Source organism: Ammospiza caudacuta, chromosome 14 (assembly GCF_027887145.1).
Source record: "Ammospiza caudacuta isolate bAmmCau1 chromosome 14, bAmmCau1.pri, whole genome shotgun sequence".
NCBI lineage: Eukaryota > Metazoa > Chordata > Aves > Passeriformes > Passerellidae > Ammospiza > Ammospiza caudacuta.
In genome coordinates, this window is record NC_080606.1 from 2,334,794 (window position 1) to 2,360,147 (window position 25,354).

Consider the following 25,354-nt stretch of genomic DNA (forward strand, 5'->3'; position numbering starts at 1 on the left):
TGATCCCGGATGTTGGCTGAGAAAGCAGGGAATGTTTCTGGGGTGTTCAGCCAACAGGAGGATGAGGGGCTGAGTCAGGGGTTATTCCCCTGGGGGCTTTAGGAGATGTAATTGCCCAGACTGAGCAGCAAAGGCCTGTGCTGAGGATATTTGGGATTTGGCCCTGGCTCTGTGGAAGGCAGTCTCAGACCTGTTGGTGGAGCAGCTTGCTGTGCTGTCTGTGCCAGTGTATTTATAATGCTGTGTCTGTCATCACTTGAACTGTTCTAGCTGAGTTTATTTTTTTAGTGAAGCTTGGAGAGACTTCAACCCTTCATTTCTTAGACCAAATTAAATGTTAGCCTCCTCTCAAAAGCAGAGTTCTGTTTCTGTTCATCCTGTTTGCATTTATTTGAATTAATTTTCCTTGAATAGGAGTGACCAGGAACAATATTCCAGTAAGTGGCTCATGGCCAAGAAGGCACCAGGTATTTATTTCAGTGTTGATAGTTCCCTCTCTTGTGTGAAAAGAATGTGATCCATTAAATTTAAAGGGTCACATTTGTCTCCTTAGTGGCTGTATTGCATTTCTGATCCATGGCTGTTCTGTGATAAATCTGGGGCTATTTCTCTTCGTTCACTTGTAGTTATACAAGTTCCCTGCAGACACTCATCAGTCCAGACTCAGCATCTGACACTTTGTGCTGGTGAATCTCTCAATATTTCCATTACTGTGTCCTCCCAGTCCTCCAATTCTCCTTGTATTTGTGCTCCCAGTCTTCCTGTGAGAAGTGTTTCTCACAGGCTGATTCAGTCTGCAAAATTAACACAAATGAATTTACTAAATAGATTAGTTCCCAGATAGATGCCTGAATTTTGCTTATGGTTTTCTAAATGCCCTTTTACTTACTTAGTCTCTGATCTGCTTTAAATATTTCTGTTGTTTCTACATCTGACTGAATCAGTAATTTCCTTGTTGTGGTTTATCTGGGAGATGGAATCTACCTGGACTTGGTTGATTTACATCTGGTTATTTTATAAACATGCAAACAGCAGATTTGGGTCTGGGCTAACCTGCTGAATTCTACATTTTCCCTAATCACTGAATGTGTTTAGGTAATGATCCTTCCAATATATTCACGTTTTATTTCACAGTCTTTATGTAAACCTTATTATCTATAGTAGCCTTTCTTGAGCAGTAAATTAAAATTTCTGCAGGAACTAGGTTTGTATTTTTGTATTCAGTGATAAATATAACCTGAGATTTTGGCTAGAAAAGAAACACTTCTTCACAACAGCGCTGGTCCCATGGGATAGGTAATAAAATTGGAAAGAGGAATTACAGTAGCTCTCAGATTAATAAGAATTTGAAATTAAAAGGCAAATATTAATCAAAAGGTGATGACTGATGTGTATTTACTGTAAATTATATGGTGTGCAAGCCTGGAGGGGTAACTGAAAACTACTGGTTCTCCAGAGTTTCTACAATGATCTCCTTGGACATTTTTGACCGTGAAGTGCCTGAACAGAGTAGCAAAAGGAATTTTGGGTTTTGCTGTACATGGAAAAGAGTGGAAAATGGAAAGGCACTGCTGAGGCCTGGTGGTGAGCAGCACTTTCCCACCTCTGCAGAGTTAACCTGGCTCCATCGGTATAACCAGGGATCTCACTGGTATTAACCAGGGGTTCTCATCACTATAACCAGGGGTCTCATCAACCCACGGTGATTTTTGGATGTCCAATTCCAGTTCCCACGGTGAGTATTCATTCAGCATTCCCACTGCAGGGTCCAGCAGGGCACAAGGAGCAGGAATGCACCTCAGCCCCACCGGAACTGCAGGGGAGCACTTCAATCCGGAATTTCTCTGGAGCTGTTTAGTGCATGGAAAAGGTAACTTGCTTCAGGATTCTCTATGGTTTTTTTGTGAGAATTACTGCTGAAAATCAGCTTGCTCTAAGTTTCCCTGTGATGCTGATGGAGGTAAGGACTCCGGGAGAGGGGAGGGGGATGCTCAGACAGGAGCTCCCCGGTGGAGCTGCAGAAGGAGCCTCAGGCGCTGCATCTCCAGGCCCTGAAGTTCAGCATTCACCGAGGAGCTGGAAGGTGCAAACCGCACCCAGACAGACCCGAATGTGTCCGCAGCCGCTCGGGAGCAGCGCTGCGCTGACAGCCGTGACACGGAGCGACGTTCTGTGCTTCCCGGCGCCTCCTCGGCAATCCTGCGAGACTCCTCACGGCCTTCCCGGGCAGCACCGAGCGGGAGGGGCCACAGCGGCCGTTCGGGCTCTGCGTTCCTTTCCGCGCCGCCTCAGCGCGGCGCGACCCGCGGCGAGGGCCGAGAGCCCCCAATCCCCTCAGCGGAGCGTTCCCCGGGCAGGGCCGCGCTCTCCCACCGCGCATGCGCGCGCAGGGTTGGCGGGGCGGGCTTGGCGGGCGAGCGGCGCCGGGGCCCGGCGGGGCTCTGAGGGCGGCGGTAGGGCCCGGCGGGGCCGGCAGCGCGGCTCCGTGCGGCCGGCGGCACTAGGGCCCTGCGGGGCGCTCGGGCGGCTCTAGGGCCCGGCGGAGCACCGCGGGGGACTCTAGGGCCCGGCAGCGCGGGGCGGGCGGCTCAGGGGCCCTGCGCGCCCACGCCGGGGGTCTCTTCCCCCCTCCCGCCATAGAAGGAGCAATGGCGGCGCCGTAGCGCGGCCGCCGAACCCCCGCCCGAGCGCCGCGCCCGGGCCCGGCGGGAGCCGAGCGGGGCCGCCGCTCCTCCTCCTCCTCCTCCCGCCGCCGCTCCCCGCAGCCCCGCGGCCGCCATGGCCACCGAGCTGGAGCCGCCGGCCGCCAGCGCCGTGTCGGGCGCGGCGCCGCTGGAGGCGGAGGAGGACGAGGAGCACTGGCTGTACGGGGGTAGGTACCGCGGGCAGCGCGGGGCCCGGCCGGCAGCGGGCCCGGCCCCGCCTCAGGGCCGCCCCCGGCTGCGGGGCCGTGCGGGACCGGGGGCGGCCCCGCGGAGGGAGGGAAGGAGGGAGGGACGGGCATCTCTCCCTGGGCCCCCTCAGACGGACCGGCCTCTGCCCCCGGGCCCGGAGAGGGACCCGCGTCCGCCCCCGGCCTCCCCTCAGGAGCGCTTGAGCGGCTCTTGTGGGCGGGTGGCGGTGTGTTATTGTCCTTTCATCAATAACACTGGTGCAGGGAGGTTAACGAGATGCTTTGTTAAGAGTTTGAGTTCGCTAATCACCCAAACCTTGTGAAACCCATGGCTAACGGGGCTGGGATGTGGCCGGTATAAACCACAGGACTTTATTGAAACGTCTTTGTCCTTCCCATAGGCTTTGCACACGAATGTTGCTTCTTCCCTTAACGTTAAAATTCTATATAAAGACCTTGATAGGTGACTTCAGTTCCTATCTGATAGTTGTCTCTGTTCTCTGAGAATTAGGATACACATTTTGAATTTGGTTTGGTGTGAGACATCACCTCTGCAGATGGATGGTGTTTGTTGGGTTGGGTTGATTTTTAGTTGTTCCATTTCTGGTTGAACTTTGTTGAAAAGAGAGTGTTGGGGTTACAGTGCCTTGGGACTTCTGGGTATTTCTGTACCTCTGATGCCTTTTGTGCTTGAATTTAGCTTTTTTCCTTTCATTTGAATAATTCCTTTGTTCTTACTGTTGTTTTTGCAGATGACACCACTGGTAAGCAAGAAGATGGACCAATTTCTGGGTGAGTCCTGAGGCTGTTTATTCACTATAACAATACATGGTGTAAAGATTGAGCCTTGTTGAGCAGAGCTTGGTGGGGGCTTTGGAGCAGTGCTGCTGCCAGGAACAGCAGCCTGTCCTTTCCCCATCCCATGGGATCATCCCCAGCTGCCCCCATGGGGGTGGCAGGCATTTATGGATGTGGAAGCTGAACTGGATGAGTGGACTGGTTTGATTTAGAACTAACTTTTAGCCCTTTTTTTCTCTCAGCAATTTGTTTCAACCCAGATCTCTTTTCCAGTTCAATTCCCTGGGAAGAATGATGCCCTGAGGACTGGCTTTGTGCTAGGCTGGCCTTGGTAAAACTGGCCTGTTCTTTAGTCTGGGAATGGTCAAAACCTTGAGCTGGGCTTAAAATCTTGAGCTGCTCAAACCAGCACATTCTGTGAGATCTGTCAAGTGGTGTGGGTAAGACTTGGAGATAAAACCAAGCATCAGTTTGGCTTTCTGTGTTATTCCTGGCTTGTATTCTCTCTCCATTTGTAGCTGTGTGTTTTGCACCAGCAGAGCTTGGTCTCAGCACAGTTTTACCTGTTTGCCATTTTAAATGTAACATTTTTCAGAAGGTTTGGTTTTCTGAACACACTGGGCTTGTGTGTGTTCAGCCCCTTCCAAAGTTCAGTTTGGGGTTTATTGTCATTGTAGATTGTGTTTGGAATGCTGAGGTTGTTACAGGTACTGTCCTACTTCTGTGCCTAAGGAATCTGAAAGCTTGTTCAAATAAGCAAGTGGTGAAATACATGGTAAATTGTTACCTAAAAACATCAAATGAGTTTTGTGAGGAGGAACAACTTTTAGACAGAAATGTACAGCTGCTTTACATAAATCTGCTGTTGCTTGTCACGTTCATCTGAATGTAATTTTATTTTACAAGCAGGACTAAAAATCTGAATTTCTAGCAACTGTCCCCAGTAACTGCAAAATGTAGGGAGAAGGAATATTAGTGGCCATGCTGGCTGTCCTTTTTTTTCCCCTCTTTTTTACTTTTTTCCCCCATATTTCTTCATTGCACAATGAGAATCTACCTAAAAGAAGAGCTGTGGGGTGTTTTAAGAAAAATGACTCTTTGTTAGCCCTGCTGTCAGCAGCTGCAGCTCCAGGGATGCTCTGCTGATTGTCTGGAGTGTTTGTCCCAGCCAGGGAGCAGAAATCTGCAGAATTTGGGATGCAGCATCACTGACACTCCCCAGCCTGAGGGATGTGGTAGAGGCCAGCAGGATGCTGTGCTGCCAGCAGTGCCCAGCATTCTGTTGGCATTCTGGGCAGGTGAAATCTCTGCCACGTTTTTCTGTGCCCAGCCAATGCTGGGGACCTGTCAGCTGCTTCCTTCCTGGGAAGGAGAGAGGTTAGGAAAGGCTCCTGGTTCCCAGGTGTCTCTCTGAACTCCAGTTCATACATTTTAATGCACACCCACAGATGCTTCTTGTGACTTGAAGCTGAAGGTAACACCTGTCACTCCTCCTGAACACAGAATCTCAGAGTTTTAAGGAGATTCAGGCTGGAGGTCAATGCTGAGTTCCTTGGATTGGGCAAAAAGTTTTTGAATCCATCAGAGAGATTTTCTCCAGTCCCTGCTTTGGTCCTCATGTCCCAGCCTGTGTCTGCAGCATGGAAATACCTGGGGGCTGATTTTCCCTCTGACATCCTGGCTGCCCTTTATATCTGCCAGTGTGTGCAGGTGTCACATCAGGAACTTGGCACCCCTGGCACCTGTGCTTGGTCAGCTGCCCAACCTTCAGCCCTCTTTTTGATACCTGATGAATTTCTTTGTGTATGGGACTTCCCCAAAATGGGGCTTCAGTTATGCTCAGAGTGTTTGTTCTTTGTTTTACACTCAGTAACAGCTGAGTTGTGTCATTTTGCCTTTCTTGTGTGGTGTCTCATGTCACTGAAGTGGCTTTAATGTGACCAGTGTTTGGATTCTGTGAGATGTTGCCTGTTCATTTTTGAAAACAATCCTGTGGATGTTTGTTGTCCAGTGTGGGATTTTAAATTAATAGCAGCTCCACAAAGCACTGGTGGAGAATTGGGTTTCTTTGGCTTGGGCTGATCTGATTGTCTCTCTTGAAAAAAACTCAAAAATTATTTTGAAGTTCTGCTGAGCTCTACCTGTGACATTAGAGACAGATGAGCTCTCTGTATTTCAATTCTGTAACACCTGGCACACTCTTTTCTAGTATGTGTACATCAATTCCACTTTCTTGCTTGGCCAGTGCAATAAACAATGTTAACATTTGTACAAACTCCTAAACTGGAGTTAAATCCAAGCCTGACCATTGTTTCATCAGGTCTAATTTGTAATGAGTGAGAAGAACAGGTGCATAATTTTTCCCATAACTTTTCCTTTTGGAATTTTAACTACTTACTGTAAACTATTTGTAGAAACATTAAAATCACTCTTTCTTTAATTTCTCTGGGACAGATGCCTTTGCTGCTGACTAAATGCATGTGTAATTATTAGCATCCTTAAGGAGGAGGTGAAATTTTGCTTATTATGGTCTTATTCTTATCGGTTGTGGTTGTGCCAAATCCGAGCTGAGCCAGCTGCCACTGAGCTGTTGAGTGCTGTCAGGTGCTCTCTGGATGTGTGACACTGATTCTTCCCAGCAAAAGCAAAGCCAAGCCAGGAGGATGCTTTTTTTTTTTTTGTCAGGTAGTTGAGCCAATGCCAGCAGAACAAGCACACAAGGAGAATAAAGCACTGTGTGAAAGTCAAAGACTTTAGAACTCGTTGTAGTGACTCTCTAGGCTGTGCTTGTTCACTTTCTCTCGTGTGTCATGGTCACTTTGTTTCCTCTGTCCCCTCGTGCAGGCACCCAGAGTCTGCTCACCCTCTGCAGGACGCTCCCCAGGAGAGCCGGCCTGTCAACAGCGAGGACAGAGACGTGGCCCAGCACGTAGGTGTCCCCCTGTGCCTGGGGATGTCTGTGCTTCTCAGCACTCCTGGGGACAAGCAGGGAGTGCAGAGATCCCTGGTGTCTGCAGTGCTGGGGTGTGCTGCCAGCCGTGCCCAAAGCCAGGTCCAGAAACAGCCTTGTCTTGTCATCCTGCCTCCAGTGGTGGGGAGGGAACCCTGGTGCAGGCTCTGCTCAAACCCTCTCAGGAGGCAGATCAGGCTCTCTGATGCTGCAGTCTGGTAGGAAAAGCAGAACACGATGTGTTCCAGCTCAGTATTCAGTGTGACTTTTCAAGGACCTGTAAAATATGGGAAACACTGGGATAGAAAGCCCAAGGTGCTGGGAATCAGTTTTGGTTCAGGCTCAGACCTCTGACAACACAATCTGGTGGCTCAGTGCTGAAAGAGGAGGAGGAGGGTTGCTTCTCCCCACCCTTCTCTCCTGGACTCTTTGATGGTTTGTTTTCTGCCACATCAAGAGGGTTCATGCAGGGTTCTGACAGACCCACATGCTGTGGAAAAGGAGGAAGGGTGAGGGATGCCTTCCTCATGTGGGGTGAGGTGCTAATTCACCTTGTGCTTCTCACAAAACTGCACTTGCTGCACTTGCTGGAAGATTTCTTTTTCTATTCCTTTACTTTTGTGCCCAGCACTGGGGTTGCACCGGGGTCAAATCTCTAAAGTGAAGTGTCTTGGGGTCTGATTGTGCTAAATCAGCCAAACCAAACTCCTCAGCAGCTCCCTACCACAGAAGTTGTGGTGAGAGAATATTTGCCTTGAGGTTCTTAGGTGAAACCTGGTGAATGTATTTTGGTGGTTTTCATTTGTGGTGGTGTACTTTGACCATGGCCCTTGTGAAGGAGGTGTGTCAGAAAAGCCCCAACTCTCAAAAAGAACTGAGGGACGTGGTGAAATTCTTAGAACTGAGCTAAACTTTCCTTGGCTTCACAGATATCACCCCAAATTTCACGTAGGGCCAAATCTTCAAAGGACAGGGGAGTTTCTCTGTGGGAGTTGCCCATTGTTGGAGGCTGTTCAGGAAGCTTCCTGAGATTTGGCTGTGCTGGAGAATTCTCAAGTTGTGTGTACTGATGAGCTGCTGTGTGGCTGTGCTGTTGCAGGCCCTTCCCAGTGGTGAGGATGATGAGGATGACAGTGACAGTGACAGCGATGACGATGATGTGAAGGTCACAATCGGCAACATCAAAACGGGAGCGCCGTCCTACATGTGGGTACTGCTGGGGGTGGGCTTTGGGGCTGAGGGATCCAGCATGGGCCATGGAAAGGGATGGGCTGAGAGCTGCTCTGGCTGCTGGCACCAGTGGCCACAACACCACAGTGGGCTCAGGAGCTGAGGGACAGCTCTGCCCTGCAATTGCTTGTTGGAGAATCCATCTGTAAAAAGGGAATGATAATCCATGGGGCTGCTGCTGGGAAATTAATTTACTAATTCCTGGGCTCCCTGGGGCAAAATCAAAAGTGGGAAGTTCTGTTTAACTCATCTGTGAAAACTTCCAGAACCAAATCTGTACTGCTAAAAATTTGCATAAACTGTGAATTTACTAATTTCCAGCTGTCTGATTTTTTATGGCTCAGAAATGGCAAGGCTGGATTTGAGAAGCAGGAAATTATACTTTCTACAACTCTGCCTAATGTGCATTGAATAAAAATAATGAGAGAGCATTTTGCTTGCTGCTAGCAGCCTTCCTCTTACACAAATGACTTACCTGTGCTTTGCTGCATATTCTAATTTTTCCCCTTTATGGATAATTTCCTTCTCTTGTTGTAGAGGTGGTTTCACTCTGATGGATGACTCTGAATAGCAAACCCAGGTGAACTAAAGCATCTCCTGAAGGGTGTCAGGGCTTGAATATATTTTGCATGAGAATCTTTAGCCAAGTAATTTGTTCAAATGCCAATGTAGTGATTCTTTTCCAATAGGGGAACTCCTATGAATCTAAACTTGAAAACGGGTAGAGGCTATGGAGCATCAGCTTCAGGTACTGCTGTTATTTTTATCCTTCACTTTTCCAGTATTTCACTTACCTGGCACTGACAGCTGCAGCAGCTGCAAATTTTGCTCTGTTTAAAAGAATATAGAATTAGTGCAAACCAGCAATAGGAAGTGCATTTCCTAAATATCAGTGCCTCTAGCACAGTGTGAGGGGACAGGAGGCAATGGAGTGATTTAATTACCCATCACTGAGCAAGGTGATTATAATTCTGTTTAAATTAGGAAAAAATGTATTGATTGATAGTTTTATAGTAAAACCCCAGAATATTTCTAAAATATATTGTTGCACTGGGGCTGAGCATTGCAGCTGTGGAGAAGGACTGGAACTCAGTGTCTTGAGTCACTTGCAGTGTGAGATGCTAAAAGAAACAAACTCTGACCTTGAGTAACAGCTGTGCTTATTTGGCTGCTGAAATTTTCCACACCAGTTTAGTTTAGTTTCCACAACCAATTCAGTTTATTTTCTACTGTAAATTGAGTCTGGGATTCTGTCCTTCCACATGTGTGAGACTGTCCTTTTATGGGCTTCATCTATCCCTTGGACTAATTGCTTTATCCAAATGAATTCTCTTCTGATTGAGAAAATAAGAACAAATTCCCTTTGTAGGTTCTGTACCTGAAAGATTTTTGCAAACTCCTGTTAGTCTGCTAAAGAGTAATCCTGAAAAAGTCTCTTGTTATGAGAAAATGTGTCTGTCTTGGGAGGGGAAAATAGGTACTTTGCCTGGGGAGAAAAATAATTTCATTTTATTTTCATTTGGGGTAAATTTCATGCATGTCCTAATGATTTACTCTGTCTGTAGTACCAATCTGGGTTGAATTTGCTTCTCTGCTGTTCAGCTGCAGGTGCTGCACACCCTGTTTGTTTATGGAGTGACTGGAGTCCTTTTTATTAAAAAGCTGATTGTGGTTACCTGCGTGCTGTAAACCCGGTGATTAATTCACTGCAGTGCTTTGTTTTTGCTGCAATAATTTGCTGAGCAAATGAGTGGATTAAAGGCATTGCAATAAAAGTTGTAACAGTCCCTCTCTCCCCAAAGCCAAGTTGCAGCCCAAAGGTATTGACTTGGATGCCGCAGGGAATATAAATGGATTGCCTGTGATAGAAGTGGATTTGGATTCATTTGAAGACAAACCGTGGAGGAAACCAGGTGAGGCCTCACAGTTCCTTGTGGTAAATATTTTCTGCAGTTCTGGTTGTGTCTCTTGATTTCCACATGTAATTTCTGTCCATTTGTTGTTGCCAGGGAACAGGGAAGCTGGAACAATGTGTGTTGCTCAGTCTCTGCTGCCTGGCTAGACAGTCAATGGCATTTACTGATTGAACAAGCCATGGCTATGTTAAATTGGGCTGCATTTATTCTAGTAATTGAACTTTCCTACAGGGAACAGCTATTTTTTTTAATGGTCTATTTTATTAATTCCCTGCTTCCTGAGAACATTGCACTGATACCAGTCCAATAATGTTTGGCCTTAAAGGCAGCTGAGTGGGGTCAGGATTTGGTTGTTGATATTTGTTTTCCTTTTCCTGTGCAGGAGCTTGCTCTGTGTCCCCAGGCCAGGCCCAGAGTTGTCCCTATGGTCCCTCCTCATTTGGGGTTGCCCACATTTATTTATATGAAGGAGATTTCTCCTCTTACAGCTGTAGGATGCTACAAATCAGCTGCTGTTTTTCTTCTGATACAGAAGTAATTGAAGGAACTAGACATCCAGATTTTTGCTGTGCTACTCATAAAATGTGCTCTGATTTAAATGTCAACTGAAAGAAAAAGTCCACTTGCCTTTTCTGAGCCATCATTATTCTCCCTGCCAGCCCCTGTATTTTATTTATCTTTCAGCAATATTGCTGTGCTGAGTAAGTAGAGCTTTCCTGAGGTTGCCTGTGCTGTGCTCTGGGTACCTACTGCCCACTCCAGTGCTGAAAGCTCCATGGGCATGGCCAGGTACCAAGCCAGCACTGAAACACCCTGCAGATAGTGCAGGCAGACTGGAACTGAAGCTTTTCTTCTGCAGGGATTTCTCCTTGATTCGAAGTGAGACAGAGGGGAATGGGAAGAAAATGAGTTAGAAAGAATGCAGTGAAGTTCAAAGCTAAAGCGTGGACATGTTGTGGCCATGCTGACATCCCTGGACCAGAGTAGAGCCAGCTGGCCCTAAAACAGTGTTGGAATGCAGTAGAGGGAAGATTTCTGCAGAGCTGTGTGGTCTGTAAGTTTATTTTAGATAGCAAGTAGCTCATTACTCAACAGCCTTTCAAGTTTACATCCTTTACAGTTAATTGTTCAGCAGCTTGTTATGTCTTTGAGTGAGGGAGTGGAAGGAGCAATCCTGTGTGGAAGAGCTGATAGAGGTCTGAACTAGAAGCTGATAAAATCCACAAGTAAATGTTGTGTTGCTGAGTCGGTGTGGATGCAGTTTGCATGTTTGGGTGGTACAGCAGGAAGTGGCCAGCCCAGGAGATAAGCCTCACTGCTTAAACCTCACACTTAAACCAAGCTTGGGCAGAGTTTTGCCTCGCTCTTGTAGCAGCTCTTTGTTTTGGAGTTGCTCTGTGTAGGAATATCTTTGCATGGGGGATGTTTGAGGGACACCTCAGCAGGGCAGGAGGTGCTTTGTAGTGCTGGGAAGTGGGAGGGTGCTCCTGTAATTCCTGCACCTGGGATTGCCCCTCTGCACCTCAGGTCTCTTGGCAAGCAGTTTGTGGTCACCTCTGTTATTCAGAGGTGCTCGTGCTGAATTAGCACATTGCACAGGAGGCTGGCAGTGGGAGATAACACTCTGGGATGGTTAACTAGGGTTGTGACTGAGCTGTAATTACTTGTGTAGTCTGGGATGCATCAATAAAAACCTTCCACTTTAGCTGCCTTTCACGAAATGGGTGAGCCCCAGAATCTCCTCTCAAAACAGCAAAGGCAGTGATGGTCAGCAGGGGAATGTGTGGGCTTAATTCTGCCAGGAACAAGGTTCTGTGGCTCCACCCCATTTTTGTGGTGGGGGCTGGAACTGTCATTCCTGTGCTGTGCCCAGCACTCAGCTCATGTGGACAATTGGAAGAAATGGTGAATAAGTGATTGCAGGGAGCTCCCAATGGCCTGTGGAGGTGCTGTCCTGTGTGTTCCAGGGGATCCCTCTGCTGTTCTGTGTGTTCCAGTGGGTCCCACTGCTGTCCTGGGTATCCCAGGGGGGTTCCACTGCTGTCCTGTGTGTCCAAGAGGGTCCCACTGCTGTCCTGTTTGTCCCACTGCTGTCCTGTGTGTCCCAGGGGGTCCCACTGCTGTCCTGTGTGTCCCACTGCTGTCCTGATGTCCCAGGGGTCCCCCTGCTGCTCAGGCCACGTTCCCTTCCCACCCAAGGTGCAGCCACTGTCTCCTGCTCTGGGGCACCCACAGCTGACAGGGGAAGGCACAGGGGCTCTCTGGAAAATTTTTGTTGCCTTAACCCTTTATAAAAGCAGTTAAAGGACAGCTTGAGAGTGCAAATGTGCAGAACCTCTGTGCTAACTCCTGCTCCCTCTGCCAGGTGCTGATCTTTCTGATTACTTTAATTATGGATTCAATGAAGAAACATGGAAAGCTTATTGTGAAAAGCAGCGGCGGCTTCAGCTGGGGCTGGACCCTGCTCCTCCCATCAGCACTGAGAACAAGATCACGGTGGGTGATGTGACTCCTGTCCTGGCTCCAGGAAAACTGGGATTGTGTTTGTAGTCACAGAGATGAGTGTGTAAGAGCAGGAGATACCTCAGTTCTGAGCTGTTCTGTGAGCTTTCAGCAAGCAGAAATCCAAAAATGAATCTTTAAAGAGTAAATTTCTGTTGGAAATCTTTTCTGAGGAAGGAGTAGTGAGGAAGGAGTAGTTCCATCAGCTTGGCAAGTTTGAACCACTACAGCAGCAAGACTGGAGTGAATTTCCAGTTGACTTGGAAAGCCCTCTGGATGAGAGAAGTGCAGGGAGGGGAACTGAGCCCCCAGGGTTGTTTTGCTTACTGCTGGAGCCTGCTGCAGTGGTGTGGCTGCATTTTGTGTTTGCAGACTGCCTTGGCCATCAGCCTTGCAGGAGTCCATGGTGGCCATCAGAACTTCAGCCAAATTGTCAGTACAAGTATTGCTCATTCCAGCTTGGACTTAGTGACTCCATGGAAAATGATATGAGTTTAATAAACTTATAACAGAGCTTCTGGTGGGAGACAGTGGGCAGCAGGCTGAGGCTGGAATGGCCATTAACTGACCCAAATGGCTGTGCCTTGACTGAAGAATAGGTTGCTGTGATTGTTCCTTTTCTTTTGCTGAGGGTTAATCTCTGGTGCTCCATTCAGTTGAAAGAAGGCCACAACACCATATGTTACCTACTTCCTTCCATAGGTTCAGCAGGGAAGAACAGGAAATGCTGAAAAAGAAGTGGAAAGCAGCATCATCAAAACAGAGTTCAAAACAGACTTCTTGGCTCTGGTGGGAGGACGAATGAAGGCTGGGCCTCCTCCCAACAGGTAAGAGAGGAGCCTGTGTTTCATGGGGGCACCTGGGAACCACCTGGGCCACATCTGAGTCTCCTCAAGCCTCAAAGAGAAGCTTTTAAGCTTGGCAGGAAGCTGCTGTGGTCACTCAGTCAGTGTCACCTCCAGCAGTGCAACCCCTGCCTGTCCATTCCCCCCTCCTTGGCACTGGATCCCAGCTGATGGGACACATCTCTGGGAGTGGAAGGAGCCAGGCAAACACCTCAGCTTTGAGGGCTCACACTGCTGACATTGCTTGTGCTTGCTTGGCTTATTCCTCCTCCCACGATGTTAATCTTTGCCTCCTCAAGTGGAAGTGGATTACGAGTTTGGCAGAGGATAAGAGGAGCTGTTGGTTCCTGAGCCTGTGTGCGACGCTGCTGGATGTGTGGTAGAACAACTGAGTCATTCTGAGGGGCAGCCTCTGCTGGGGAAACCATTTGACCCTTAGGAGATCAATGGGGTTTTATCAGAAGCTTCAGAAGAACACACCAGCCGAGCCAGAGCTATGGGCTCAGGGTGTTTCTGTTGCTTCGTTCACAAAACAGCTTTTGCACACCTGCCTTGCAGAAAGCAGCCCTGCATCCCACCTTTACCCCTTGCCTGGGAACCAGCTCTGTGCCTCAAGGATGAGCATTAAAGCTCTGCTCAGTCTGTTGGATTTGGGCATTTTGGGAGCATTTCTGTCCTGGTGTGTAATCCCTGTTTTTATACCTGTTTGTGGTGGTTCTTTGGGTGACATTTCTGTATGCTCAGAGAGCCCAAACCTACTCCTGCTCAGAGGGAAGCTGTTCAGGAATGCAAACGGGCTTCTCCTTGGCTCCTCATCCCCATTTGAGAGATGTTTCCCTGGTGGGAAAGAAAGCATGAAAGAAATGTGCTGACAGCAGGGAACATTGCTCCTTGTGGTGCTTCTGAGGCTGACAAGGTGCCTGTGCTTTGTCCCAGGAAGCTGGGGGGGACCATTGATGTGATCGGGGGCCAGGCAGGCACAATCCGCAGGGTGGAAGGGAGACGCCGGGACAAGCACGCCTCGGAGGAGAACCCCATCCAGGTAAAACCCCTGCAAGCCTTGACAAATTCCTGATTGTACTGCATTTCTGGTGAACCCTGGGCAGATGTCTGTGTGCTCCTGACTTCCCAGCTCATACCTGCAGAGCGGCAGGTACTGCATTGACCTTCTTGAGGTGTGTGCATGGATCATTCCCTCTGCAGGCTCAGTTAATTTCTGCCTTAAAAGCTTGGTCTTGCCAACAGTCAGATTTGTCCTTTAAAGACCAGTCTTCCCTTTGGAATGGTAAGGCCTGAGTTCTTTCATCATCAGCCCTCCCAAAGTATTCCTAGGAATGTGTAGCTGGGAATCTCTTCTGTGGATTATTCCCTTCCAGTGTGGGGTTGGAATCTTCAAATATGCAGTGAAGGGTTTGTACCTGGGAATCTTCTGTGGGTTATTCCCTTCCACTCTGGGTTGGAATCTTCAAATATGCAGTGAAGGGTTTGTACCTGGGCCTGGTGTTTCTCTGTACTTTAAAGTAACATTTAGTCTCAAATCAGTTGGTGCAGCCCACACCTCAGACTGAGCCTGGGCCTGTGTTATTGGATCTTGTCCCTTCTAAGAAATGAAAGCCTGGGTTTAAAGCTAATCCCAGTCCTGGGCTTGCCTGCCCAGTGTGTGACCATAATGTTCTGGTTGCTTCCTAGGCAGGAAGCTGCAGGGTCTGAGGACCATCTGCCAAGCCCCCTTCTCTTAACCACCTTTCTCCTGCCAACTCTGCTAACTTTCCAGAAAAACCTAAACATGGAACCTTTCCCTTCCTAGGCTCAGTTCCTTGGGTTTTTCTCTATGGTTTTTTGGTCCATTTATTTTTTTAGTAGTCAGTTTTCCAGATTTTGCCAACAAGAAGAGTTTGCCTAAGAGACAGAATTTGCTGGGAAAGGGTTGTTTGTTGTTCCTCCCCCTCACAAGCACTGCCAGCTGCACTTCAGGTCACTGTCGTGCCTCTGTGTTTTGGTCACTGTTCAGGCACTGCCACAGTCCTGTTGTGGTGATGCTGCCAGCACTGTGAGGGCCCTGCTGCAGGAGCAGAGGGATTAAAACACTCTCTTTTCATTCCTGTGCCCCCAAGGTGCTGGGAGACCATGGCAGCAAGCCCCAGCCCCCCCAGCAGCCCCAGCAGCCCTCCCAGCCCCAGCAGCCTCCGCAGCAGCAGCCGTTTGCTCCACCAGCAGGGCCTCCGCCTCCCCCGCTGGCCGGGCCTCCTCCTCCTCACTTCCTGCACCCTCCTCCTCCTGTGACCTCTGTTCCACCTCCCCTGCATCCTCCAGGTATGTGCTCACTCGTGGAACCTCACTTGGGATGTCCCAGGCTTGGGGCAAAGCAGAGCTTTAGTGGTTCAGTGCCATGGGATGGGGGAGCACTCAGGGAACAGATCCCTACCCCTGGCCAGCCTTTGTTTAGTCTCCATCAGCCTATTCAATATTTGCCCTGAATACTTTAAAATGGCAGCTGGTCCTTGAAGAAAAAACTGAGCTTTGTTTCCCTGAAGGAACCTTCCAGTGCTACTGATCCATTTGCTTTATTGATAAATGTCAAGAAGCAGGTTCCTGTTTCTCTTTATTCTTGCTTAAATACACCAGACTGAAGTGAGAGGCCACACTCTGTGCTTTTCCTGCTCCTGGAGCAGCACCAGGAGCACTCCATGCAGGGACTCCTGCCTGAGGAGGATTTGCTGCAGCACTCAATGGTTCTTTTCCCCAGTAACTTTTCCATGGTAGTTTTTCCTGCTGCCTTAGTTAAAATTGCTTGGCAAAATCAAGTTGGACACACTGGAGTGGGACCTGCAGCAGGTTCTCCTCTCCAGCTCCTTCAGTTGTTCTGAAAACCAAATCAATTGTTTGTGTTCACACTCAGAAAAGGAGTTCCCCAGCAACATTTTAAATTATAAAGGTAAAGAGATTGTTTGGGAAAATTATATCATTTATAGGCTAATTCCTGCTTAGTAGCACCAATTTTTCTCCTCCTCTGTTTTCTCCTGTGTGAGATTTATTCAAAATTGGGCTTTGAGGTTTAGCTTGAGGTACAGAGAGTCCATGAAGTACAGAGTGGCTTTCCTTGTTGTCCTCACTTGTTTTCCCTGCTTACTTCCACAGGCCTGCCTCCTCCAGGTCCAATTCCAGGTAGGTGTTACCTTGTTCTTACTAACAGCAGCAATTTTGATCACACAGGTTCAGAGCATTTGGACTAAGTAACATGAAATAGGATGGCACCAGTTTAGAGCACAGTTAATTTAAGATTAATAAACTCCAACTGAGCATTGAACCTGAGCTGCTTATCTTCTATTCTGACACAAATCTGGAGGTCAGAATAACTTGATTGTTATATTCTGATGAGAATGGAACATGTCTGCATTCCAAGAACCACTTTTCCTTCCTAGGGCTGTAAGAGTTAATTGCTACTCCTTGATGAATCTTATGTTCATTATTTATAAGCCAAAATAGAAGGTAGTTTTTGCTTTATTTTTCTTCCTATATCCCTAGAAAACTAAGAGAGCTTTAAGGTGTGAATTTGGGGAGGAGATGCTATCCTGAAGGAAAATTATTCCATTTTAAACAGGGCCTTGTTTAGAGTAAAAAGATGCTTTAATGATTTTTAACTGTGAACAGCAGTCATGAAGCTGCAAGATCTTGTGCTGATTTACCCTTGTGTGTCTAGGGCTGTTCCCACCACCTCTGGCACCACCACCAGCTCTCCTCATCCCAACCTTGGATGGGTAAGACCACACCTGGGTAAGATCACAGCATGGGAGCAGCTGCCCTGGAGGGAGGGGGGGAGGAGAACAGGTCCAAAATCAGTGCTGGGGATGCATGGTCTGGGCTTGAGTTGGGGTGGGGGAGAGCAGAGTCTGCCAGGAATCCTCTGTGCATTCACCTGGATTTGGCATATTCAAGGCACAGGAAGGAGCCAGTAAAATCTAGGTAAAGCCTAGAGTAGTTCATGGCATGATTTGTTACTGCAGATGCTTTCTCTGAAGGTGCTCCAGGTAGATTGTGAGCAGTGGTGCTTTCCCAGGGCAAGCAGTGGGATTATGGCAGGTTTGGAAGCTGTGGCAAAACCCCTGAGCATTTCTGGTAGTGGGATTCCCATAAGAATACTCCACAGATCTCCAGGAAAAACAGGGTGAAGCTGCAGCACAGGCAGAGCTGTGGGGTCCCTGATGTCAGTAACTCACCCCCTTTTCTCTCCCAAAGGCAGCCAGCCAGCTACAACAACAGGCAGCCACCTCCCTTTGGCTACAACTCTGCAGGTGAGCACGGGGCAGGACACATCCACTGCTGCTCTCTCTGCCCTGGCCTTTCTGGGGCTGACCCTCACCATGGCTGCTCCAGCTCCAGGCCTTGCTGTGCCCATAGGGTCCCAGCCAGGAGCACAGGCTGGGTGTGTGCTCTGAGTGCTGGGCAGGTGTGGGGATGCACTTTTGTGACCCAGGGCAGATCCCCAGCACAGAGAAGCCTCAGCAGTGTGTTCAGTGTGTTCTCCCGCCTGTTTGCACACACATGTGCTCACCCTCACTCATATTCTCCCTTTTCCCCACCCTCAGGGATTAGCACAACCATCCACAGCGACTGAGCTTGGCATCTCTTCCCTGAGTTTCTGAATCTCTCCCCCACTTCACCCTCTCCTTGCTACAGGCACCATCTCCTGTGCTTTAGCAATGGGAGAGGCAGTGCCAGGATTTCAGCAGATTCCCTTCCCTGCTGCAGCCCCAGGTCTCTCCCAGTCCTGCAGTGCCCAGGAGTGGCTCCTGGCTGTGCTGAGCAGCCCTGCAGAGCCTCCCTGCAGGACAGGGCTGGGGGAGTGGCAGTGCCAGCCCTTCCCAAGGACAGGAGCCTGCAGTGCTGCCTGATGTGGCCCTGCTTTGGGATATGACCTCACCAGTCCAGCTGGCCACCTGTGCCTGGGGAATGCTGGTGGCTCTGGTGACATCCTTCACTGCTGGCCCTCCCCAGGTGCCACTCTAGAGCAAAAGGTACCTGGTGGGAGGTGGGACTTTGTACAGGTGCCCAGAGCCCAGGGCTGACAGAGGCTGTGCAGTGCTGCCTGTAAATGCCTGCTCTTGTGCCTTCCCCAGGGAGGAGTTCCCTGTTCTTAGCAAACTGCTGGGAGAGGAAGGGGAAGGACAGCAGGGAGCTGGGCAGTGGTCGCCTGGGATCCAGCTCTGCTGCCAGGGGGATCTTTGGGAAGGGAGGGACAGAGGGGGTGCTGGCCATGCTCTGGGTGATGGAGGGCTCTGCTCTCTGGCTGCAGATTCAGGTTTCATCAGCTACCCCCCCATCTCCACGTCCCACACGCCCTGGGTGACCACGGTGGACAAGGGCACGAGCAGCTCCAGCAGCAGCCACTGGGAGTACTCGGGCTCCAGGCGGGACCGGGAGCGGGAGCGAGACCGGGAACGGGACAGGGAGCGAGAGCGGGACCGGGACCGCACCCCAACAACCAGTGAATACAACAAGTGAGTGAGTGAGTGAGTGAGTGAGTGAGTGAGTGAGTGAGTGAGTGAGTGAGTGAGTGAGTGCAGCGAGTGAGTGAGTGAGTGAGTGAGTGAGTGAGTGAGTGAGTGAGTGAGTGAGTGAGTGAGTGAGTGAGTGAGTGAGTGCAGCGAGTGAGTGAGTGCTGCCCCACCTGCAGTGAGTGCAGCGAGTGAGTGCTGCCCCACCTGCAGTGAGTGCTGCCCCACCTGCAGTGAGTACAAGTGAGTGCTGCCCCCACCTCCAGTGAATACAAGTTAGTGGTGCCCTCCTGTGCTCCTGGCAGCCTTGGGCCATCTCAGGGCAGGTATAGAGGACACCAGCTGAATTCTCTGTAATGCCTGGGGAAGAGCTCCTTTGGATCAATAACTGCAGCACAGACAGGGAGCTGTGCCACTGGCTGATTTCCTGTCTCTGGGTCTGGGTTTTTTGTTTAAATCCAGCAGAACCAGTTCCTCTTGCTCTCCCAGAGGCCAGTCAATGAAATAGCCCCTCTGTGTTTATTCAGTGTTTCACAGCTCAGTGTGAAGCACTGGCTGCAGGAGCTGCTGCTTCTTGTCTTCTAAATGTCGCTGTCAGATCAAAGGACAAACAGCCTGCTCTGCTCTCCTGTGGGGCTGGGAGTGCCATTCCCTGGGAGTCAGCCAGGAAATGGGAGCAGGACTGCAGAGACCACCTTGGTGGGAGCTGCTGTGGCCTCAGCTGACAGCAGTGCTGGGAGCACCTGGGGGAAAGCAGGAGCCTTGGAGCCTCCCTGTGTTCATCTAAGGTGGAGGCTGGGCTGCAGACACTTCCCAAACCCATCCCTTTGGTGTTCAGTCAGCAGCTGTGTCGGTGTTTTGCAGGCTCCAGGCTCAGAAATGCCAATAATCATTCAAAACATGATCAGAATGTGCATTCCTGGCACTGGGTACTTCCTGCTGGGGAGCTTCCCAGCCCAGCGAGGGAGCAAACAGGGCAGTGTGCTTCTATTTTTTTTTCTTTATAAGCTTTTGGGCACTGTGGATGGGAGGGGGGAGGAAGAGAACAGAAGACAAACTTGCTAAAATTGGAAGAGCTCAGACTCCCCCAATTCCTGGTCCATGCTGGAGCCAAGGCCTGGGATCAGCACTCCAGAGCACATTGCTGGCATTTCTGGCAGGTTTGTAGCACCCTGGTGCAGGTCAAAGCAGGGCAAGTGGCCCTGCAGTCCTTTGGGGCACTCCCAGCTGATTGATCCTGCACATTTATTTGTCCAGCTTGTTTCCAGGAGTGTCAGAACAATGTCTGTGACGTCCTTTCTCCCAGGTCTTGAGTATTGTTCCCACAGGGGCACTGTTAACCCTTCAGATTTTGGCTTTCAGAAGTTGACCAGGGGGATGTAGAGGGGAGTGTGGGATTTGTCTCAGTTTGGGGTACACCCTGCCCACTCCTGGGGACTGAATGAGGTGCTTTGAGCAGGTAGAGGGGTGCAGACAAAGCTGCATTCACAGTTTGATGTTTTGAGCTTGTGGGGAAGTTTGTGAGAAGCTCTATGTATTACTGTTCTGTGCCTTAAGTGTAAATTGGAAAGTCCTGATCAAGCCAGTTCAGAACCTGAGATCTTAAAGCTTATGTGTAGAAGGTCACATTTGATACCTGCCACCCAGAGATCTGTGTGTGAAGAAAAACTGAAAAAAGACACTGTGAAGCTTAAGTAGAAACAAGATAGTATAAGGAGAAAGAAATAATGAGAACTAACCAGAGCAAAGAAGTTCCTGAACCAGCCCCTTTGGGAGGGGCTCACTGAAAGAAGGTTGCCAGTAAGGGCAGCTCAGAAAATAAAAATATTTTTAATACCTTATTGCAGTTAATGCTGTTTTAAAATAAGAAGGTAAATAAGATAAAATCCCGTATGCTGATGTGCTTTTTGCTTTAAAAAATCACCCAGAATAGCAGGCTCAGAGCTTCCTCTGACCTACTAGTATTAGATATTGAAAAAAAAAAAAAACAAAGCAAAGAGAAGGCAAATCAACATGTTGTTCAGCATGCAGCAAAAGATAGCAATGTATGAAGTCAGACAAAGTTTATCATTCTGAAACACAAAGCGACTACAACTCACAAAATGAGTGCGTGTGATTGTTACACCAAAGGATGGGAGGTTATCGGTGTGTCTGTGCCGAGGGACCCAGCAGCAGGGAGGCAGCGATGGAGGAGAGCGGTGTGTGCCCGTGTGTGCTCCTGGTGCGGTGGTTCAGGAGCACCCCCGATCCCTGCCCGGTGTCCCTGTGCCCACGTGTCCCTTGTCCCCCCAGTGACGACGAGCGGTACCGCTACTACAGCCGCGAGCGCAGCTACGACTTCGAGCGCGATTACCGGCGCAGCCGCGACCGCAGCCGCGAGCGCGAGGAGCGGCACCGCGAGCGCCGCCACCGCGACAAGGACGACGGCAGCAAACACAAATCCTCCCGCAGGTCAGTGGGCAGTCCCTGTTCTGGGGGAAAATGGCAGCAAACACAAATCCTCCCGCAGGTCAGTGGGCAGTCCCTGTTCTGGGGGGGAATGGCAGCAAACACAAATCCTCCCGCAGGTCAGTGGGCAGTCCCTGTTCTGGGGGAAAATGGCAGCAAACACAAATCCTCCCTCAGGTCAGTGGGCAGTCCCTGTTCTGGGGGGGAATGGCAGCAAACACAAATCCTCCCTCAGGTCAGTGGGCAGTCCCTGTTCTGGGGGGGAATGGCAGCAAACACAAATCCTCCCTCAGGTCAGTGGGCAGTCCCTGTTCTGGGGGGGATGGCAGCCTGGCTCATCCCTGCTCCCTCTGTCTGAGAGCTGTGGGCAGGAGGAAGCTCTGGGACAGGGAAAGGAGAGCTTTGGGCTGAGTTTGTGCTCAGTGGGCTCAGCTTCCCAGCAGAGCTGCCATGTTAATGAAAGCACACACAAAGGAGGTGCAAGGCCATGACAGCAGCATCAGCTTTTGGTCCTCCTGCTCCTGTACACCAGAGCAGAGCTCACAGAATCAATCAGGTTGGAAAAGTAAGATCGAGTCCAGTCTGTGACCCAGCACCGCCTTGTCACCCTGCCCATGGCACTGAGTGCCACATCCAGCCTTTCCTTAAACATCTCCAGTGACTCCACCACCTCCCTGGGCAGCCCATTCCAATGCCCACTCACTCCTTCTGTGAAGAACTTCTTCTGCCTGCCATCAGAAATTGCTTCCGGAGCAGGAGGAGCTGAGCTCTTGCCCAGAGCCTGATAGTGAGGGGGTGATGGTCTGCACCAAGGTGGAAGTTCTGGGGCACAGCAGCATGTGCTGAAATCACAGCTTTTGTGCAGAAAATGGATTTGCAACAGATGATCTTCCTGGAAGAGCAGTCCCCAGCAGAGCAGAGACAGATCCTTTGCTCAGGTCCTGTGTCACTCCACATCTCATTAATGACTTGTTCTTGCTCCATTTTCTTGATGTGTCAACTCCCTGCTTTTAGGGGAAATTCCTGTCAGCTCTGGAGGTAATTATCCTTATTTTGAAGCTGGTATCAGAAAAACTCCTATGTAGGTACTGGAGGAAAAAGGCTGTTTTTATCCTTAAGGAGATGAGTAAGTTTTCAAGGAAGGACCTATTGCTAAAGGGTTGGAAGCAAAATGATGGGAAGAAGGACTAAGACCATAATCAAAACTTAATACAGAGCAACTGGAAGCTGAGCTGGTATCAGACAAACAAGCCATTGGCTTTAGGGTTATTTCTCAGCTTCCTCTCCTCAGAATTGAAACCTTGGAGTAGATACCTCACTGTAGGAATCCCAGCCCATGGTCCCCTCCAACCCAAACCTTCTGGTATTCCCTGCTTGAGGCACACTGAGGTTTGAGGCTGTTTGAGGCACTGCAGATGAAAGGGTTTCATTCATTTCCAGCTTCCTGCACACTGAGCAGTCTGCAGGAAATCACTGACGCTGCTTTCAAAGGACACTGCCAGTGTCCCAGCATAAGCCACTGACACATCGGCCACGAGGTGGCTGAAGGTGCTTTGTGGAGAGGCAGCAGCCTTTTATTTTTCCCTATTTTTCTTGCCTTTAATGGCTGTGAAACCATTTATTAAACCAGCCAGAAAATAACTTGAAGCCAGGAGCTTTTCAGCCAGGTTGAGCCAGTTCAGTGTCTGCTGCTGAACTGGAATTCCAGCTGTGCTAACAATTGCTCTGCACACCTGATGCTGTCCCTGCTCGTGGGGCTGTGCCTGCACAGTCACAGTTTATCCTGGGATAAATTTATCTACTTGTTCCTGTACTCTGGGCTGTGCTTTAACTCTGCCACCTTCACACCACAGTCAGCTCCTGTGGTTTGAACCTGTGAGAGAAGCAGCAGAAAATCTCCTCCTGGGGGGGGGCCAGACCAGCTCTGCCCTTTTCCTGGTGGGAGCAGAGCTGCTCTGGGGCTGTGTTGGCTGCATGGAGCAGCTGGCAGGGCACAGGCTCAGGGCATGCACAGCCTGCTCAGGCCTCTTGTGCCTGGGATTGCTCCCACATCACAGAAACCCTGGGTAAACATCCCCAGCTATCACCTACATCTGAGAAACTGGGAGAGATAAGGGAGTTCCAAAGAGCCAGTGAAGAGCCAGGTCAGCTGTGAGTCAGCAAAAGCAGGAACAGGATCTGCCTCCCATGGGGAACCCACATTTCTCTCACTCCACTGATCCCTTTGCTGCCTCTACTCCAGGGATTTCCCACACACCTTCAGAGGAGTGAAAGTTTCAAACATATCTTGGGTTTAGGACTTCACCTCTGTGCTGTGTCAGAATTGCTGGGGCTCACTCAGGAGTAGAATAATAGCAAAGTGCTGCCTGTGGACACTGCCAGGAGTGGCTGTGCAGTGTGACAGTGGCAGTGTGGCAGTGGCAGTGTCTGTGACTGGCAGTGTGGCAGTGCTGATGCATCCCAAAAATCCCCGCCGTGCCCTCGGCACTGCAGAGGTGGCTCCCATTGGTGGGGATCAAAGCCCCTGTGCCCAGCACTGGTCCCTGCTGTGGCAGGGCTGTGTCTGGTGTCACTTTGTCCCCTGTTCCCTCTCAGGAAGCAGCACGAGAGCGAGGAGGGCGAGAGCCACCGGCGCCACAAGCACAAAAAGAACAAGCGGAGCAAGGAGGAGAAGGAGGCCAGCGAGGACGGGGCTCAGGAGGGAGAGGAGCAGGACACCAAGGAGTGAGCCAGGCCCCCACAGCCCTCGGCAGCAACTCTCCTGTGGAACCAGCATGGAATTGGTGATGTTTTGTTTGGGGGGTGATTTTTTTTTATCATTATTTTTTACTTTTTTCCAAGGGAAGAGGCTGACTGGGCGAGCCGGGGCACAGCCAGCAGTGCTTCAGGAGCTGAGGCTGCACGTGCCCTTAAACTTCCTTTTTTTGTTTGTTTTTGATACAAGACAATACAGCAGTACTAGTTACAAAGCACTGAGCTACTCTACTCATCCACATCCCTAGGGAGAACTTTGGTGTATCAGATCCTATGGTTTCTGATGGAAGATGGCTTCAGCTGAAACTAATGCAATTAGGTCATAGTTCTTGGTTCTTCTTGGCATCATCATTCCTTTTTCAGAACTAGGACAGTAAGTGCAACTTGAATTTATTGTCCAAAGAACAGCGTGACTTAGATCCAGGAGCCAGCTTAGAGCCTGGTGTCCAGTAGTGAAAAGTCTCATCCCTGAATAAATTTCTTTGTAGCTACAAAATCAGCTTCTGATTTCTCCGTGGCCAGCTGGGTGTGCCAGGAGGAGCTGCAGGATCTGCTCCAGGTGGGCACAGGGGCCTGCCTGGATGTGGCAGCTTCCAGAAGCTGCTGAGGGCGTTCACACAGCGTGTGCAGAGACTCCAAAACTGGTTTTTTATCCATTGCAAAGGTAGTTCTGTCATGTTACACCCCTGCGTGGGGAATCAATGAAGATCCACAGCAAGAGCATGAATTTCTCTTTAATTCCTTTTGACTTAACTATTTTATTTCCTTTTTTTACTAAGAGTTGACTGAATAACCTAGAGTACAGTAGAGAACACCAAGTCCCCGTTGGCAGTTTCCCCTCGTGGGACTGGTGTTTCTATTTGGGTATCACCAACACTCCTGTCCAATGCATTCCTTTCCCTTAAATCCCAAAATAAATTTAGTCAAATTCCAAAGTTTCTTTGGATTTAGTATTGGTTGGGGAAGGGGCAACAGAAATGTTTCTGGGTGGGAAGAACAGGGGAAATAATTTTCAGGGGTTTTTGTCTGTCTGGTCATTAGGTTCCTGCCCTTCTGTTCATGTGAGTCCACAAATGTCTCATTTTCCTTTGACTTGTTATTTAAACTGTCTGAAATATTTGTCCTAAAATAATATGGTTCTGAATATAATGTTCTGTATTTTTTGGTATTGTAATCTTGGAAATCTTGAGTGTGCTGGGAAGTGCCCAACCTGTGCCAGGGGAGCCCTTGGGTTTGGGTTCAGCATTTAACAGTGCAGTGATGGTTTGGAACTGCAGAGCCCAGGGGAGGAGGAGGAGAACTGGGACTTCTGCTGGGTTTGGTTTTCATGGAGTTTTTTTAATGTGCTTGAGCTCCTGAGAAATGTGTGTGCACTGAGGCAGGCTCAGCTGGGATCAGGCTGCAGGCTGCTCCTGCCTCTGCAGCCTCGGTGAGCCCAGATTTGGGAACATCTCTCACTGCCCCCTGGGCACTCTGCCACTGCAGCACTGCCAGCTCCTGGCACTGGCTGTGCAAGGAACAAG

General features: G+C 49.6%; 1 protein-coding gene across 3 annotated transcripts; it reads left to right on the forward strand.

Moving 5' to 3' along the window:
• Window positions 1-2,626: 2,626 nt before the first annotated feature.
• Window positions 2,627-24,948, forward strand: LOC131563936 (pre-mRNA 3'-end-processing factor FIP1-like). Of its 3 annotated transcripts, XR_009275332.1 has the most exons (18): window positions 2,627-2,872; window positions 3,646-3,685; window positions 6,536-6,620; window positions 7,741-7,847; window positions 8,561-8,619; window positions 9,674-9,784; window positions 12,153-12,283; window positions 12,992-13,116; window positions 14,071-14,176; window positions 15,249-15,447; window positions 16,273-16,299; window positions 16,835-16,892; window positions 17,371-17,426; window positions 18,428-18,632; window positions 20,922-21,080; window positions 23,673-23,860; window positions 24,080-24,204; window positions 24,320-24,948. XR_009275332.1 is itself a non-coding variant. In XM_058814161.1 (16 exons), exons 1-16 carry the CDS (start codon window positions 2,779-2,781, stop codon window positions 23,803-23,805), a joined length of 1,695 nt encoding a protein of 564 aa, XP_058670144.1. In that variant the 5' UTR covers window positions 2,627-2,778; the 3' UTR covers window positions 23,806-24,948. The 3 variants fall into 3 exon arrangements, 1 of the variants encoding a protein (XP_058670144.1); XR_009275331.1 differs by having other exon boundaries at window positions 23,673-24,204; XM_058814161.1 differs by having other exon boundaries at window positions 23,673-24,948.
• The last annotated feature ends 406 nt before the right edge of the window (window positions 24,949-25,354 follow it).